Below are 18,730 nucleotides of genomic sequence, written 5' to 3' on the forward strand. Positions count from 1 at the left end.
CATGTCCCCACAAGAGGACCCTATGTCTCTGATCCCCAAGAGTGGGACATTCAACTCGGCAAATGTTTCACATTCAAGCAGACAATACAGTCATTGTAGAACAGATGATTATCACCTGGCATTAAGAGCCCATGAATGAGTCTTGTATGTCCTATCCTTAGTCTGCACAATATACTCATAGCTTCCAGTCTCCTTGGCATATATAGATATGACAAAGATACAGATGACATAATACTATGCAACCTCTGGTTTTTTTTTAATGTTTTCCCAGTGGGACTGCTAAAGGTTTTTAATTTTCTTAAAGACAGGAGGAAATACATCCCTACATAGTAGTAGGCATATTCTGTGGGTTCTGGTAAGTATATGTAAAACTTTATTTTATCATAAAAATGTCATTTTATATAAGTAACTTACCAAGTAGTTACACTGCTAATTCCCACATTGACAGGAGGTGGGATGCATGTACATATCTACCCCAAAACATTAGGAATGGTAATGAATTTGAGAATAGAAAAGATTGCTAGCATTAAAATAATGCCTGTTGTTTCCTTACTTAATAAGAAAGCTGTTGCAGGAAGACACTGCCTCTGTTTGGCACTCATCTTATCGTATAGTGGCGAGGCAGTATAGCCAAGGACCGCCTACTATCTCAGCGGGTACCTTGTAACAAGGATAGTTCCAAATGCTGACAAGGATAAACATGTTACCCCTGCCCTGGGTGCAGTATAGAATATTCAACCATAAAAAACATCACCACCTAAAACCACCAAAAAATTAAAAACCACTACCCAAACATGAAAGAACTGGAGGGCACTGCAGTACACAGTACCCCCAGGCTCCCCTAAAAACTCAACAACCTTATTTCAAGGAGAAGACATGAAGGAAGGAATGCTTCCTATGCTTCCTCCCCAAACATCCTGCCAGCCACCAAAAATGGACCCAGTTTACTGTAGTTATCGTAAACTTTCAATTTCCTTTAGATAATGTGATGCAAACACCGACTTGCATTTCCAAAAAGTCACTTGCAATATGGAGGAGACAAATTACGTTTGAACGCCAAGGAAGTGGCTACAGTTCTAATTTCATGAGCTTCCACTTTACACAAGGGAAAAGCCTCCTCTCCAATCAAAGAATGGGCTTTGAGATGAGGTCTTGAGGAAGAATGCCAGGGCATTCTTCGACAGTGGATGACGTGAAGGGTTCTTAATTGAACACCATAACGCATTAAAAGGTCTATGTATTCTTTCTGTTCTTTGAAGATAATAGTACTTTAGAGCTCTCACAGAACACAACACTCTCTCTTCCTCTTCTGGACCTAAAATTTCTCACAAAATTTTAATTACAAAGGAACATGGCCAAGGCTTGGAAAGCAACTAATTTTTGGCTAGAAATCCCAAGGAAAAGGAACAGACAGCATCCCCTTGGGAGAAGCCTACTCTTCTGTCTATCATGTGGATCTCACTGACCCGTTTAGCAGTCAATAAGGCTACTAGAAAAAGGGTCTTTCTAGACAAATCTCTCAGAGAAATTGAGCGCATGGGCTCAAATCGTGGGCCAGATAACCACTTGGGAGCCACATCTAGGTTCCATGGCACTTTTGCTACCTCCTCCTGTCTTGTGGTGTCAAACGATCTAATAAGATCCAACAAGTCCTGATTAAAGGAAAGATCCACTCTCCTGTGTCAGAAGACAGAGCTTAACACGGCCCTATAGGCCTAGATCATTGAGGTTGACAGGCTCCTGTCAGTCTTTAGATATAACAGAAAGTCTGCTATTTCTACTACAGATGTCTGAGAAGACAAAACTCTGTGCCTTCTGCACCAATCTCTAAATATTGTCCACTTAGCCTGATATACTCTGTCAAAGGACTGCCATCTGCACTTCGCAATAACTTGCAAAGCTTATCTTGAAAAACCTTCTTTCTAAGGAGTTTCCTGATAGTTTGTAGCCTGTCAGGGCCAGAGTAGACAACCCCTGATGAAACTGCCAGAAGTGGGGCTGTTTTAGTGGAGGAGGTTTTTGAGGTAGCAGTCTCGGAAAGTCTGCCAGGAGGTCGAGAAGGTCCTGGAACCATTCTTTTGTTGGCCAAAAAGGGAGCTACTACAATCATCGACAGATTCTGATGAACCTAGAACTTGTTTATCACTTGCCTCACCAGACTGAGAAGTGGGAATGCATAGAGGTGTTTGTTTGACCAGCCCTGAAGCATGGCATCGGTTGCCCATGCTAACGGATCTGGGACTGGCGAACAAAACAGTGGAAGGCAATGGTTTCTGTAAGTAGCGAACAGGTCTATGATTGGTGTCCCCCACAACTTCCATAGATCCAAGCATACCTGCAGATCCAGTGCCACTTCGGGGGTAATACTTGTTTCTGGCAGCTCAATTTGTCCACCAAAACTTTGAGCTTCCCTTGAATGAAGCATGTTAGAAGCTTGACCTGATTTTGTTCCGCCCATAGCAGACGGTCTCTTGCTGTCCTGTAAAGGGAGAAAGAGTGTGTTCCCCCTTGGTTCTTGTTGTATGACAGGGCAGTCATACTGTCCAAATGCACTGCCAGCGTCTTGTTGCACACTTCTGTCTTGAAAAATTGCAGTCCCAAATGAACTGCCTTCAGCTCTTTGACATTTATATGCCACTTCCTTTGCTCCAGGGGCCTAGTCCCGGAGACTTCTTTGCTCCCCTAACAGAGCTCCCCAGCCTGGATTCAACACGCCTGAGTAGCAGTCTAGGCTTGTCTTCACAGGAAGGAGGGACTCCACCAGAGCAGGTCTTCTTTTTATTTTGGAGGTCACCTGGAACACGAACATGTCTGGGTAGTTCTTCCTGTCCCAGCTGATCCTTAGAAAGTACTGAAGCAGTCTCATATGGAGTCTGCTTAGGAGAACCAACTGTTTTATGGATGATAACGTCCCCAGGAGGCTCATCCATTTGTTGGCGGAGCACTGACTGAGATGAAGAAACCTGTCCACTGTCTTCAGGCAAGACTATGCTTTTCAGGGATGGAGAAACCCGAAAACTCTGAGAGTCTATCACATCCCTAAATAGAGAAACCATTGAGAAGGAATCACCTGAGATTTCTGGAAGTTTATTGTCAATCCCAGATCCTGGGCCAGGAGAAGGGTCCTTTGAAGGTTCTCCGAACACCTTTCTCTTGAGTGGGCCAGCAGGAGCCAACTGTCCAGATAGGGGAGATCTTGATTCCCATCAGATAGAGCCATTTCGCTAGGGGAGCGAGAACTCTAGTAAACACTTGCGTACCATTGGTAATCCAAAACATGGTGCATGAAATTGGAACACTGTTCCTGTACACAAACTTCAGAAAATTCTTTGAGTCCAGGGAGACTGGATGACATCATGGTTTGGTTTGTCTCCATCCTGAACTTGGTCTTTGGTACGAAGACATTCAGGGCAGTGACGTCCAGAACAGGCCTCCAGCCTCTTGACACCTATGGCACCACAAACAGACGGTTGTAGAATCCTGGGAGTTCACGTTTCTACTAATTCTATCGCCCACTTCTTTCCAGTGGTGCTTGGCTGCAACCAGAGATTCCAAGAACAGGTCCAACCAAGGGGGCAACTACCTGTGGGCAGACCCCACCAACCTCCCTTATGCGACCAGTTTGACTCCTCCCAAGTTTAAGGCAGTATGTCATTGACCTTTGCCTAGGAGAATCAGCGGGACAGGCAGCCAGCTCCTCCACCAACACTTCACTAGCACTAGGGGCTACCAGGTGCTCTACTGACACAACACTGGCACTAGGAGTTACTGGGCACTCCGAATCACTCTTATTGCCCATAAGGACCTTCAGAGATGAAGCTAACTGAGCAACAGATTCAACAATCAACTCGAATCTCTTATCAATCTTACACTGAGGCTGGCAATGGGGTTGGGTTCGGAAGCGAGACAGCTGGGTGAAGGAGCCGGGTTGCACAAATGGAGAACTGGGAATGGAATTAACAGAAATCACAGGAACATCAATATCAACATTAGTATTATCATTACCATGATCATTAGGAGATTCCTGGCTAGTTAAAGACTTCCTAGTCTGTCAATCGGCAGCCTTCCTCTTCTTATCCCTAGCCAGTTTATTTAAATGAGATCTCAAGGTCTTCCATTTCTTACTCTCCCAGTCGGCACATTCATTACATCTTAAATCTACTGAATAAACCTGTTCCCTAAAGTCTGTGCAGATTGAATGAGAATCGTAAGATTCTTTAGCCAAATGCATATTACAGCCTTTGCAGCAATCCCTAAAGCTAGTCGAACTGGAATCTGACATTTCGAAAACAAGCAAACTAAAGTCACAATCGGGATATAAAGTCTAAATCCAATTAACCAAGTTGTCAAAATAATGATTAAACAGAGCCTAACTCTATCTAAATATGCTGAAAGGAAACCAAAGTAAGAATATTCACCAAAACAATGAAAAGACAATCAGAAATGACAAATTTCAAAATCAAAGCTGCTGCCAATAACTGGTGTACAGCCATCAGCTGGCAGAAACAAATTGAGCTCTTCGCTAGTTGCTCCTCTCTTACCCCGAAAGTGGGCGGGGTTAGTCGCCTAGCCAAAACAAAATAGCACGACCCGCGAATATGAAAATTTTAGCTGCCAAGCGAGTGAAACTAATAGCAATGTAATTACTTGCTACGTTACTTATACAGAATTAAAATTTCATCTAAGGTCCCTAAAACTGCATGCAATTCTGCTGTGAAAATAGATACAACATAATATTCTCCCACTTATTTCTACATTAAAAAAGATGACTTCAAAGCGAACACCAGCTGCTGACTGAGCCATCTGTGAAAACTGCAATGGAATTATTATGTTAGGAGGAATGATCTAAAAATATTGATTGCATTGCTTTATTGGATATTTCTGATTTCATCAAATTAAAATATCCACATTTTACATCTGGAAGGTTTGGGGGGGAAAGCTAACTGAAAACCTCACGGTAAAGTCTCTGTCCTCAGGATGTTTAATTGATTGATAACACACTACACCTATAAGCAAATGATTGAGGTTGCTTGGGGTGATTTTTATAAAATTGCCAATGCCCTTCATTTGTGATATACGCTTGTTAAGGACTTAGGGAGCCTCTCAAAATTGAACCAGCTGAAAACTAGCAGATGTTGATAACATATATCCAGATGATCTTACCACCATCTACAAGTGTGTCTCAAAGGAAATGACTTAAATACTCCTGTAGCCAATAATATTCCTGCATCATGAACTGAATGAAAATTATCATGATAAAATGAATTATTTAGATACTTACCTACTCTTAAAGTCAGCTTATATCTTCAAGCCATTAGGCACAATCAGCATTCAAAATAAAACAAAATAATGCTTGGATAACTTGCTAAGACTGTCTCGGCAGTCACCTGTTTCCCACTAGGTGGAGTTGGAATGTTTAAGTTCTTGTCAGAATTCTTCATGACCACCCACTAAGGTGGCTGGGTGGGTTTCCACTTAAACAGTAGGTAAGTATAAAAATAATTAATTTTATCACAAAAATTTTCATTGTTTGGAATGAATCTTACTTACTGTTAAAGTTAGCTGATAACACTGAGTGAGGAGGGTGGGTCACTGTGGCCAGAGAAGCAATGTTCAGCCAAGCGAACTAAAGGCTTTTTAATGAGGGGAAAAAAGCTTCTCGCCTATTGTGTGATTCTTACTGGAAAGTACTGTTGCCAGACATTAGAAACACAACAGGATCCTTACAGGGGGAAAAATAACTAACTCATAGAGTACTAGTGACTCCTGTGCCTGAGTCAAAAGCCCACAACCGACAGTCTAAAACTAAAGACAACTACCACCTTTGTGCTCCCAAAATTCAAGTGGGATTTCCTAACAACTAATGATAAGATAGAAAGCAAGGTTACTATCATATTTGGTTCAGGAGAAAGCATCCCCGCCGCAACGACAGGACTACGGGCTTTACACCTCATGCTAAATTTGAACATTTCACAAATAATATGAGTCAACAACAGTTACATCTCCCCTGAGCTGCATGACAACCTTCTCTAGCATAAGCTTTTAAAGGAAATAAAGATGTGCTTACGGTATGGAAGCCATGAGGATTATTTTAAAAATTGGTAAAAGCTCAGGAATCAGTTGAGTGTGCATGGACTCAAGCATTCTTGCACATAGGAGTGTTTGGTCCCCTAACACCACAGATAAATACTTAGCTCCTCCTCTTCAAGGTTTATGTCTGTCCAGGTAAACCCTTAAGAGTTCTAACTGACCATAAGACAGCTACTTCTTCATGCCTACCAGAGCAGTTGAATTAAAAGCACTATCACAAACCTGGGATGGGCTCTCACTTCTAATCTTTTCTCTAAGAAATTAAAGAAAATAGAGGTTGCCACCACAACAAAGCCCAAATACAAGAAAGGGCTTGAAGCTCAATAATATAAACCCTTAAGAGTTCTAACTGGACATAAGACAGCCACTTCAGCATTGCCTACCAAACCAATTAAATTGGGCACTGTCACAAATCTGAGAAGGGCTTTCACTTCTATATCTTTTCTAAGCAATGAAAGAAAAGAGAGAGGCTGCCACTAGAACAAAGCCCACATACAAGAAAGGGCCTGAAGCTCACCTACACACTTTGCTGCAGCAAGAGCTAAAGGAAAGGTGTCTTCAAAGTTCTTAAGTGATGCCTTATCAATATGCTCAAACTGAGGTATGTTAAAATCTGGAGGACTAGGTCTAAATTTCATCGTATAAACCATGATAGGAAGACTGAAATTTCCAGCACAAAAGATAGAAAACCTCTTAAAACTTTAAATCATGAGTGATATTCCAGTCAGCATGATTCAGAACAATGTAAAGCAGTATCCTTTGACCGCTGTAACAAAAACTGCTTTGCATACCCAAGATACTGGCAGAACTTAAGTCAGGCTATCTAATGAAGAGGTGCTGGATATCACTCTGACAAGCACCAAGATCAATAAAGTGACCACTATTATCGCTCCCTTGGCCATTCTAGAAATGCCCTTAGCTCATAACAGACAATGACAATCCCCATGAGGTCACATAAGGCATGGGAGGTTTGATGGAATTTTCTCAAGTAAGACTGTCTGAAAAGATCTTTCCTGAATGGAAAAGACAAGGAACATCTACTGCCAAGACAGGAAGTTAGGGGAACCATTCCCTTTGAGGGTCACCAACAAGCTATCACAATCATCATTGTGTTCTGCAAAGCTCACAACTTGACTATTTCCTCACAACAGCAAACAGACAAAAGCATGGAGGTCTAAATTCAACCATTCTTGAAGGAAGACATCAACTGCCCATGTCCTGAGGATCCTGGCAAGAAGGGCAGTAAAGTGGGAGAGTAGTGTTTTGAGTAGTTGTGAACAGATTGGTGTGTGGGTCTCCCAGAGGTTCCACAACTTCTGGCAAATCTGAGGAAGAGGAGACTATCTGATTGAAGGCCTTGCCTTTTCTGCTGAGTTGGTCTTCAATAACAATGTTTTTCCCACGACAAAATGAGGTAAAGGAATGATGTTGCCGGGCTGTCCAAAGGAGAAGGAAATTTCTTTGCTAGCCTGAACAAATCTCTTGATCTTGTCTCCTTGTCATCTTATGTAAGGATCAAGAGGTTGAGTTGTCGGAAAAGACTGTGATCATATTGTTGCTAACTAGGTGTTTTGTGTGCATAAGACCATTCCAAACTGCCAAAGCTGTAGTCTGTTTACCTTCCAACTCCCTGACATCAAATTTCTCAGAATGGCCCCCAATCTGCCTATATGACACCTGAGGATAGTGTACAGGTTGTTGAGGTCTACAGGCTAACCCATTAAAGTTCTCAAAAGTGGTAGAAAATAATTGTCTAACCATCCCTCTGTTGGAAAAACCCTAAAAAGAGAGAGTAATCTTCATCCCCAGATAAATAATTGACTGGATTGGAAAAGCATAGAGTAATCAACATTGAACAAAATGCCCAACTCTGAGGTTAGGCATAAAACATAATTCTTCCCCCTTAAGGTCGCCAGAAATGAATTGGTGAGAACAAAACAGTCATCCAAAAATAGAGAACAACTCTGACACCAAGCAGATGAGTCCATCCTGCTAAAAACTCCAACACAAAAGAGAAGGTGCATGTATATGATGAATAAGTTCATGTGAAAAACGTGTTTCATGTTATAAAACAAAGTTTCTTGAAGTTTTAAAGCAAAAGAATTAAAATACTGCACTAACAAGCTTTAAATACATAACTCCATTCAGCAATACTAACACCATGTGCATAACACCAAAGTTCATTGTTTAATATAAAGGGCTTTGGCATTTGTGCAAGACAGTAGCTAAAAAATAGAAGTATATACTATTACCTGCAAAACCAGTTGCGTTAATGCTGTGTACCTCATAATTTCTGATATTACCACAGGTAAACCTTCCTGTTTATACCAAGCAGTTCTTGCTAAATTTATTGTGCAAAGGAATGTCAGGAGCCAAGCAAATATCACAGGTGTGGGTCCCCTGGTGGTTAGACACAGGCGTGTTCTCAAAGATGTAAAACCTAAATGCACAAGCCAGATATGGTCTGAAAAATACAAAGTGATAAATGAATGCATTATGTTTAATAATTTAAAACAAAACACAAAATATAAATTTTCATAATAAAATTTATTATTTGGATACTTACCTACTGTTGAAGATAGCTTATATCTCCCGGCCGATAAGCGAGTCGGCATTCAAACAAAAGATCGAATGGCTGCCCGATGACTGTCTAGTATATCTGTTCTCCACCGGGTGTGTTTTGAATATTTTAGTTCTTGTCAGAATTCTCCTTGACAGCTTACTAAGTGTGGGGAGGCTGGGTGGTGTCTACTTTAACAGTAGATAAGTACCCAATTAATAAATTTTATTATGAAAATTTATATTATTTGGGATGAATCTTTCTTACTATCAAAGACAGCTGATTCCCACATTGAGAAGAGGATGGTGGGTGGTGCAGTAAACAAAATCCGCTCAGCCAATCGAGCTAAAGGTTTCTTGCGTGAAGCCTAAAACATTCTTACCTGATCTGCTCCTTTCTGGATCTTACTGCTGCCAGTAGTTGGATTCCATTCAGGGAGCAAGGTTCTCGTACATGTGCGACAAAGAGCAGCCTTCTGGAGAAAACGGCTTCAATTCAGCCAGAATGAAACAGAAGTGGGCATGAGGGGACCCATGTGCCTGGGTCCTAAAGCCCTATATAACGACAGTGAACTAAAAATAAATACCTTTATGATATAGTACAAGGACCCCCTAAACAAAATATGTACCTTCATGCTCCCCAAAATATCAAAACCCAGGATTTATGGCAGAGCCTCAGAGACTGCTCTTTTTTCAGTTTAGGAAAAGACTTTACTTGCTACTAGTAGCAGACTAAGGGCTTTACTGCTTTCAGACATGATTCTGCATACTTATGGTGGTGAGTGGCAAACCAAATTGCACTTGTACTGTGCTGCATTAATCCCTTCCTCATGCAACAAACTGTCATAATACTAAATGAAGTTGCAACTGTTCTCTCATTAAGAATGTTCACCTTCAATAAAGGTAAAAGGTATGGAGCTAATTCTCATGCACTAGCCCAACCAATAAACCTCGTGTTCTTTGACAAAGATATTCTAAGTTTCTAAAACCACAAATATGACAAATTTTTTAAGTAATTTGTATTTTTCCTAACTATACAAACCTAAGGTCCTTTACATAAGTAATTACTTTCAGCGAAGCTAGAACGGCCGTTTAACTTTCGAACAAGGTGGTTAGGCAGTTAACTAGCGTCCAGTTGGTGACCGGTAACAGACTGAGGGGTAGTATGAGGTGGGCATAAAACTGTTAAGGACCTCAGGTTTGTATAGTTAGGAAAATACAAATTACAGTACTTCAAAAATTTGTCATTTTCCTACACAATACTGTATACAAACCATCGGTCCTTTACGTTAGGAAGACTTACTTTTTGGAGAGAGGAATCTGAGTGAGTCTCTGAACTGACTGGAGTTTGCCACACCTAGATTCTCTTCCTCCTGGTCAAATAGGGTGAGGAAGAGTTCTGTACCTCTGACATATTACACACAAGTGTAAGAACTGCATGTTCAATGGTCAGACTTCTGGGCCTTTTGAATGAGTGGGAAAAACATGACACCCTTGAACCTTGCTAGGGAAAGGGGCAGGATTGCTTCTATAAGTCTAAACATAGAGAGCAGAATGGGTGCTTGATGTGACACTTACCTGCATCCGCCAGTTCCAACACGTGACAGTCGTTATCCTTCTCTCTGCCCATACAGAGAGAGAGAGAGAGAGAGAGAGTGAAGGATGATGAAGGGAGAGGAGGAGAGGCCAGCCACTCACACATCAACCCAACACCTCAGGCGAGATACAACCTATCCTCTTAGAGGAGCCAGGTAAGCTACACAACTTGTTGAGCAGCCACCACAGGACCCAAAGAAAGTGTCCAAGGACTTGTGGGCAATGTGCCAAAGGTAAATGGACGTGAAGGTGGTCTGGTGATTACACCCCTGCCTTCAGTACCTGAGGAACCAACAGATTCTTCCTGAATGCGAGGGATGGACCAATGCCCTGACTTCGTGAGCTCTTGGAAATTATTGACATACTGGTGTCATCTTCATCAGCAGCAGAGTACACTCTCTTGATTGTCTCATAAAGCCAGAAATGGACTTTGTTCTTGGACATCTTTTTCTTGGACGAGCCAGTGCCACTAACAAAGAGTCGTTGACACTCAGGCTGGAGATGTTGAGACCTCTTAAGATAGCACCGCAGCACTCTAACAGGACATAGTAACATCCTGTCTGGATCATTAGCAACAAAGTCCTCTTGGGAGGGATCATGAAGGACTTAAATCTGGCGTCAGGGACTGACGGATTCTGAGTCTTTGCTACAAATTCTGAGACAAAGTTGAGCGCAACTGATCCCCATCCCCTCGAGTGTTTAACGTTGAAGGAAAGGTTCATGAAGTTCGCCTACTCTCTTTGCTGATGCCAGGGCTAGCAGGAAGATGGTCTTGAGGGTCAGATCCCTATCTGACAACTCTCCCACTCAGGGAGCCTGAGGTCCCTGGGTGGGGAAGATCATCGAAGCTTCTCAGCAGCTGACAAATCTCCAGGGAGGAGGAGATATCTACTCCTCTCAGGTGTAGAACTAGGCCCAGGGTGGCTCTATAGGCTTTCACAGCTGATACGGAGAGAAACTTCTCTCGGCAAAGAAAGACGAGGAAGTCCGCTACCTGCTGAATAGTGGCCACACCCATCTCTGCTGCTGTGTAGCGAGAAAAGCTTCTCACTAGCAAGAGATGCTGGATAGTTTCCAGCCATGAAGACAAAGGGCTGCACTGCCTGATGTAACCATTCCACGTGCGGTTGACACAGGAGGTCGTGTCTGGGAGGAATCTCTCTGTGCTTCGGAAAGTAGAGCTAGCAGGCCCAGATACCAAACAGCATATGGCCACTTGGGAGCCACACCAAGGTCATTCTGAGATTTGGGGTGATCACCTTGTTGATCACCCTATGAATCAGACAAAACGGAGGGAAGGTGTAGGCATCGAGGTTGTCCCATGGGTGTTGAAAGCGCCTCTGCAGCAGCCCATGGGTCTGGTATGATGGAGCAGAATACTTGGAGATTTCTGTTGTGCCAGGTGGCAAACAGATCGATGGAAGGATGACTCACACCTCAAACAGCCTTTCCATAATGTCTGTGTGAACGGACCACTATGTCCCTATTACTTGATCCTGGCGACTGAGCTTGTCTGCCACTACATTCCTCTTGCCTGAATGTATCTGGCTGACAGTTATACTGCCCACTTGTGCAGCTGCACTGTCAACTGATGAAGTAGAAGGATACTAGACCCGCTTGTTTGTAGACATATACCACTACCGTGGTGTTGTCGCTCATCAACACCACCCGAGTGTCCCATCAATCAATCCTGAAACCCTTGAGAACCAGGAAGGCTGCCTTGAGTTCCAGGATGTTGATGTGAAGGTGCTTGTAGTTTCAGTCCCACCCACCTGAAACCAGCAACTCTTCCAGGTGTGCGCCCCATCCCTCGTTTGATGCGTCTGAGAACAAAAGCACTTAGGAAGGGAGTATGCATCAGTCCTATTGGTGCTAACAACCTTATGTTAGTGCTGATGACGGCAGAACTTGCATATGTTGTGTGGATTAATGTTTTCCAAAATGGTGGAAAACAATCTTTCAGCTAACACACTATGTACATGAAATTCAGAGCGTTAAAAATGGAGAGGCAGGTGACAGAGGGCACAGAACCACATCACCCCAACAACCGACCTAGTTCCCTACCAGCAGACTCTTCCAACTGTCTAAGGCCAGTCCTAGGCTTCTGGGTCACAGACGGGCGAGGGCACCAACACCTTACCTCTTCTGCGGGGAATGCGAAAATGATCACACACACTGGGGGACTTGGAACGATTCCTAACAAATTCTAACTTTTTAAAATGCTTTCCTGAACCGAAGGGAACGGAACGTTTAGCTAAAGAGGAAGTCCCAGCACTAACTAAAGCATCAGCAAAGGAAAACCCTATACTGAGTGAGAACAAATACAGACAAAGGACCTGTTGAAAGGGGAGAAATGACAGATTGGTGACCTGACCTAACTACAGTAGTTACTTTTGCAATCTATCTCAAGTTACCTTCTCTTCCTATACTAATGAACTTATGCAGAAAGTCCTTTGAAAATCTCTACTTCTCAGATCTACTCTCAAGATCACACTTGAATTGAGCTGAATTGAATATAGAATTTAGGCCAAGGGCCAAGTACTGGGACCTATGAGGTATTCAGCGCTGAAACGGAAATTGACAGTAAAAGGTTTGAAAGGTGTAACAGAAAGAAAAATTCACAATTGCACACTGCAGCCAGCACAACGTGTCTGTCCTTCAAAAAACATCATCCTACTAATACAGTAATCATTCCTACAGAACCTGACGTTCTTAGTCTTGATTCCAGTGGAAGGCATCCTAGGAAAAATAAACACTCAGTACCAGTGATAGCATGAAACAGCCATGAAATACCAACAAGAGCCTATACACAATGGCAGCAAGGAGAATTCTGACAAGAGCTAAAACATTCGAACCACACTTGGTGGAGAACAGGTGTACTAAAGTCATCCAGACAGCCATTCGATCTTTTGTTTGAATGCCGAAGTGCTATGTGCCAGAGATGTAAGATATCTTAACAGTAGGTAAGATTCATCCCAAATAATTTTAATTTCATTACAGTCTAAACAGAAAAGGTTAGCTCAAGGCAAACTTGAATAAAAAGAAAATAGTGTGTTTAGTACTGCACTGTGATCAAGACAAATTGCAATATATCAAAATATCTTCAAGCTAACATGAAATATAATTCAAATTTTCTGTTAAGTATTTGTGAAAATAAAAATTCTATTATAGCATATAAAATTTGTCTAAAAGAAAGTGAGAATCTTACCTGCACTCCAACAACAAGAGCATCTACCCAATACATTAAGGCCTGCCCAACAAACACGTAAAGGATGGGCTCTAACACACACAAAATAAGAGAGAAAACGGATATAGCAATCCTTGTGTGGATAATTGCCATCTGTTTCCTTCTCCGCATAACCCATTCTGACTGCTTCCCAATGTAATATGCTGAAACAATGGCGAGAAGAGAAAATGTTGAACGTCCAGGATGGCTTTTTGAAAGCATAGGCCAAAGTTGAGTTTTTTGGCATTCCATGAACTGAAGTCCATGTTGCCACAAAAGGCAGTCATATTAAAGTACATATGAGCCATTTTGTAAGGAATCACAGAAGGCAGATTGATACTCAGTAATGGAGAATATCACCCTGACAATATTCTGTTCATTCACAAGAAAGATTTGAATGTATAAAAAAACTTCACTTCAAGATTCCGTCAATAACACAATAAATGGAGTCTCTTTCAGTTGCCTCCATTGTTGATATACTTTCATTCAACTTGTTCCACTGTCATTGTATTACTGAAAAATGGTTCATTTACATAACTCAACATGACTGAAGCATCCATATCTTGATTAACGCATCCAAAATGTCCATAATCTTGATATGCTGTTTCATCCTATGCTCTCTGTATTAGGGTGACCTGAGAAAAAAATGAAATCAGACTACAAAACAAAGGCATATCTAGAATAATCTCTGCAGCAGAGCAATAGTAGTCAATAATTTTAAAATACCAACTTAAAATTTACACTGCACATTGCTAGAATACATCAGATTTATTCAAAGCCTGTCATTCATCAAAGTGCAAAGCACAAACCGAATCACCTGACTCATAATTAACCTCATATACACACCTTATAGGCTAATGTAGCCTAACCATATAACTACATAATATATATGGTCAGTCATGCAAGCTAATCAATTTACCATACAGTAAAGCAAATTTGCATCATACCTTAGCTGTACGTTGCAAAAACACAATATATTGTTATCCAATTTCTGCCACATACACTAGAGGTTATGTCTAAATGTAATATGCACTAATCTCCTCTCTTTTGAAATAATTTTTAAAGCAACACTCACAAACCATACTACTGAATAGTATGGCACAGTCCATTGCTTGTGACTGAGAACTTACAAAGCACATGCACACCTGGCAGTACAACAGAACCTATCACAAGCCTTACTCAACCAGTGAGTGACAGCCTGGAATCACATGGGCTGTAACCCGACCCTATCACAGAAACCCAAGAAGTGTTCCTCCACTGCCAGTCTCGCCTCAGTGGTAATGTAAGATGCATAAGAGTAAGATGCACAGATGTAAAACCAGAAAAAGATGCAGCACTTGGGTAACTTACAGCTTAATGTGAGTTAAAAATAGCTTAACTGCTTCATCACAGATCTTATAAGTATGAAGGAAAAAACACAAATACTTTGTAAAAAAACTGATGTATATACTCTGTATATATGACAATTAAAAGGCATAAAATATTCATGCGTAATTTTCCTCCATCCTCAAATTCAATTTTTTAAAATACACAGTTGTTACCTTTTAAAAATGGAATAAAGAATGCACCTGCTGGGAAAATCTCTACAGTATCAAACTCTTTATATGTCAACACTAGAGACTTATCAGCAGCATATCGAACATCATACAAATATACTGCACAACTTGCCTACATACTGCACTACCTTGGTAATAAGACACTTCATTTAAAAAACCTCTTTTGATTCACTAGCCAGCATTTTTCCTATATCCTTCTATTTCCTCCCATGACTTCAAATTTTGCAACTGGCAGTTCTCTTGATGTCACCAAACAACATCTAGAAACACTGATTAATCTCTTCATCTGTAATAATTTTTACCACATCATTGCATCTCTACATTTCCAACATATACATGTAATAATTTACTTCACAATATTTCATTTTGTTATCTTTCACAATTTTTTTTTTATTTGCTGTCAATATCTCAAGTCCACTACACATCATCAATCTGCAGTACAATTTTCTTCAGTATACATGAGCTTTCTTAATGCTCTTATCAAATGACAAAATAACTGTGTTGTTTTCTTTGATCTGAAATGGAAGACATTATCAAATCAAAGCTGTTGTAACAATGTTTTGTGCAATGTTGAAATTCAAAAGATTTTCAGTGGTATATTTCTTAAATACTTGGGAAACATTCATAAAATTTGATCTCCACAGAGAAATGACTCCTGAAGTTGCCATATTGTTTCTGTACATAGTGTTCTAGTGTACCTCTTACTGCATACTGAGACAGAAATTAAAAAAAAAAAAAAATTAAAATCTGGTCATGACACAAATTTTTTGACCTGTCATGACAGCCTGAATGTTCATATACTTATCTCCATCACTCCTCCAATATTATGCAGAGCATAGGGGTCTGTGAAATTTTGCTACTCATGTCTTTCGTGTGTTTGACCTTCCTCAGATCTCTGCTCATCTCCAACCTCCTTTGTTATGGACTTATCCAAGTGGATCTGGGTCTTCAATCTTTTCTGGTGCCCATAAGAACCCATGTGACACTATCACATACAAAGTATCCCCCAATAGGTTGTGTGAAGGACATGCCAATGTCATTTACAGTACATCTTTTGTTCATCATTATTGCATCTATATTATAACCAAAAATTTCCCCTTGTGGTGTCATTTCTCACACTGTCCTGCCATCTGACTCTTAATATTCCTCTTTAAAGCTTTATTGTCTAATCAACACATTCTTTTATAATTCCACTGTCATGAGATTCATGCCTGTATGGCAACAGAAGTTGTACCAGACTTATGTATTATTTTACTTTTTATGCAATTTCAATCCGCATACTTAGCCTGTCCAAGTTATTTAATTTGCCTTTTCAGTTTTTCACTAAATTCTTGTTCCTAAATATTTGAGAGATTTAACTTCATAATTCCTTTCTCCAAAGATTTAACTTAATAATTCCTTTCTCCATATAGTTATTTCATCCTTCAGTGTACACAGTAATCTGGCCTCATTATTTCCGTTTTTCTTAAAATTATTTTGAATCATCATCTCTAGGTATATGATGCATCTTATCAAAGCAGGCATTGCAAATCTTGTGGTATTTAACTTAAAGCAGTATCATCACTACACATACATATAGGACATAATATTTACAGGTTGGAATAACAAGAGAGGGATTGTTTTGGGTAGTCCATGACAAAAGTGTGCAGTGAGCCATGGTATTTACCTACAAATGAAGCCTTTGCTACCTAAGAAGACAATGTTGCAAAGAACTTAAACATGAGTTTAATTATTTTGTCACAAGTACAACAGCGGGTGGTTGTTAGAGAGATAACTCATTAAATGTAGAAAAGCAAGAAAACCACCATGAAAAAAAAAAGCCTGAAAAGGGTACTTCTCATAGTGCCTCATGAAGCCTACTGGAAGCAGTCAAAGATTTTTTTCATGCATTGTTTCGACGACTTTATGCATTGCTTCCAGTCTTTCTGCATTGGTTCCATCTAGTTTCACCCACCTGACTGTCAAACTGAGATACTGTGTTGCTTCAATGCCATTCATTATTTGAAGTTTTGTACACAAAACCAACTTTATCAAAATTACCTCATACAAGCCTACTAATAATCTGATCCACATTAAAACTCTTAATACTGTAAACATTTTATTCAAAGGTCTGTGTGTGTGTGTGTGTGGGCATGGCTTATTGAGGATGTATTACAGCAATATTGTTATTTATTTTGTATGGCATAAAAATTTATGAAATCTTTACACCATCCCCAAAACATTGCAAGTTCTTGAAGCTTAGGCTATCGTATAACATTGGTTTCAATTTTTGGCAAAAAATATGTGATGTGCTATATTTACTGATTAACACAATTATATTAATTGCATTCCAAAATGGGATATTAACTTTATTAAATTTACATTGTAAACAATTGTATTAATGTCTGTCTGTTTACTGCCTCTCTTTCTGGCACTGTGCATGATTACTTAATAACACGTTAATGAAATGTCATTTTCATTTCTGTATTTATCAGTAAACATACTGCATTACCTGCTTACCCATGGCTTCAGTCAATAATATACGACTGCCTAAGCTGAAGTAGCTTGTGATGCGTTTTGGATGATGTAATGATTTGTAAATTTTCATATAAAATGTCATGTACTGTATATAGCAATAAAGAATTACCCTGAGAGAGAGAGAGAGAGAGAGAGAGAGAGAGAGAGAGAGAGAGAGAGAGAAAAGCAATCAAGCACACAACAAGTGCATACTGTAATTTACCTCACCATGATGCATATGTGTACACATACACAAGCACATACACATGTATGCCTACACAGACTGACACATCGATTGGCAAGAAAAGTTTTGATGCAACACAGCTGGGTCATTCATACCATTACATTACTTCATGATCTATTCAAGTTTTTCGGCTTGCTCGTATGCCAGTTTCAGAAAAGCTTACTGAATATCAAAACCAATAAAATAAAGAAAAAACCATAAAACTAAGTACACTTGATCCCCAGTATTCGCAGGGGATGCATACCACTAACACCAGCAAATACCTAAAATCCGTGAATACTTAAAACCCCTCAAAAATGCTTGTAACTGCCTATTTTGATAGTTCAAAACACTAAAAAACCATCTGAAAATTACATTTTTATGATAAAATAAAGTTTTATATATACTGCACTTACCAATTAACTACATAGTTACTAGTTTCACTCACCCACGGCAGTTCAAAAACTTGAAATTCCCGGTAATACACTATTGTTTTAGTGTAGGTAACTAGACCACACCCACTTTCGGGGAAGAATAGGTTCTGTGCCCTGCTGAAGAGCTCAATTGGTTTGTGCCCTATGTGTCCATGAAAGGGGAGGTGGAAGGGCTCTGATCATGTAGTTACTTGGTAAGTATATATATAATACTTTATTTTATCATAAAAATGTCATTTTATATATGTAACTTACCATGCAACTACAAAGCTGAATCCCACATTGACAGGAGGTGGGATGCATGGACATGTTCTACCCAAAAATGACATTTTTATAATAAAATAAGATTTTATATCATACTTACCTGTTGTTTACATATAGCTGTAATTTCGATCTCGACAGAAAATTCAAAACTGGCGGTCCCGCTAATATATGGTCAGGTGATACGACTACCCGCCCTCTACCGGGGTACCTGGATCCATTTCCATCAACAACTAATCATATTTTCTATGTCCCCTTGTCCCTTGCGGGAGGCGGGTGGGAATGTTTT

The 18,730-nt window shown here is 40.2% G+C and overlaps 1 protein-coding gene across 1 annotated transcript in view; it reads right to left on the bottom strand.

Moving 5' to 3' along the window:
- LOC136824986 (ATP-binding cassette sub-family C member 10) overlaps window positions 1–18,730 on the bottom strand; it is a 173,146-nt gene that overhangs the window by 106,328 nt on the left and 48,088 nt on the right. Inside the window, 1 exon segment of the mRNA XM_067080977.1 lies at window positions 8,343–8,404. Within this exon segment, the coding sequence (XP_066937078.1) occupies window positions 8,343–8,404 (62 nt within the window).

The sequence above is a fragment of the Macrobrachium rosenbergii genome, chromosome 36 (genome assembly GCF_040412425.1).
Source record: "Macrobrachium rosenbergii isolate ZJJX-2024 chromosome 36, ASM4041242v1, whole genome shotgun sequence".
Taxonomy (NCBI): Eukaryota; Metazoa; Arthropoda; class Malacostraca; order Decapoda; family Palaemonidae; genus Macrobrachium; species Macrobrachium rosenbergii.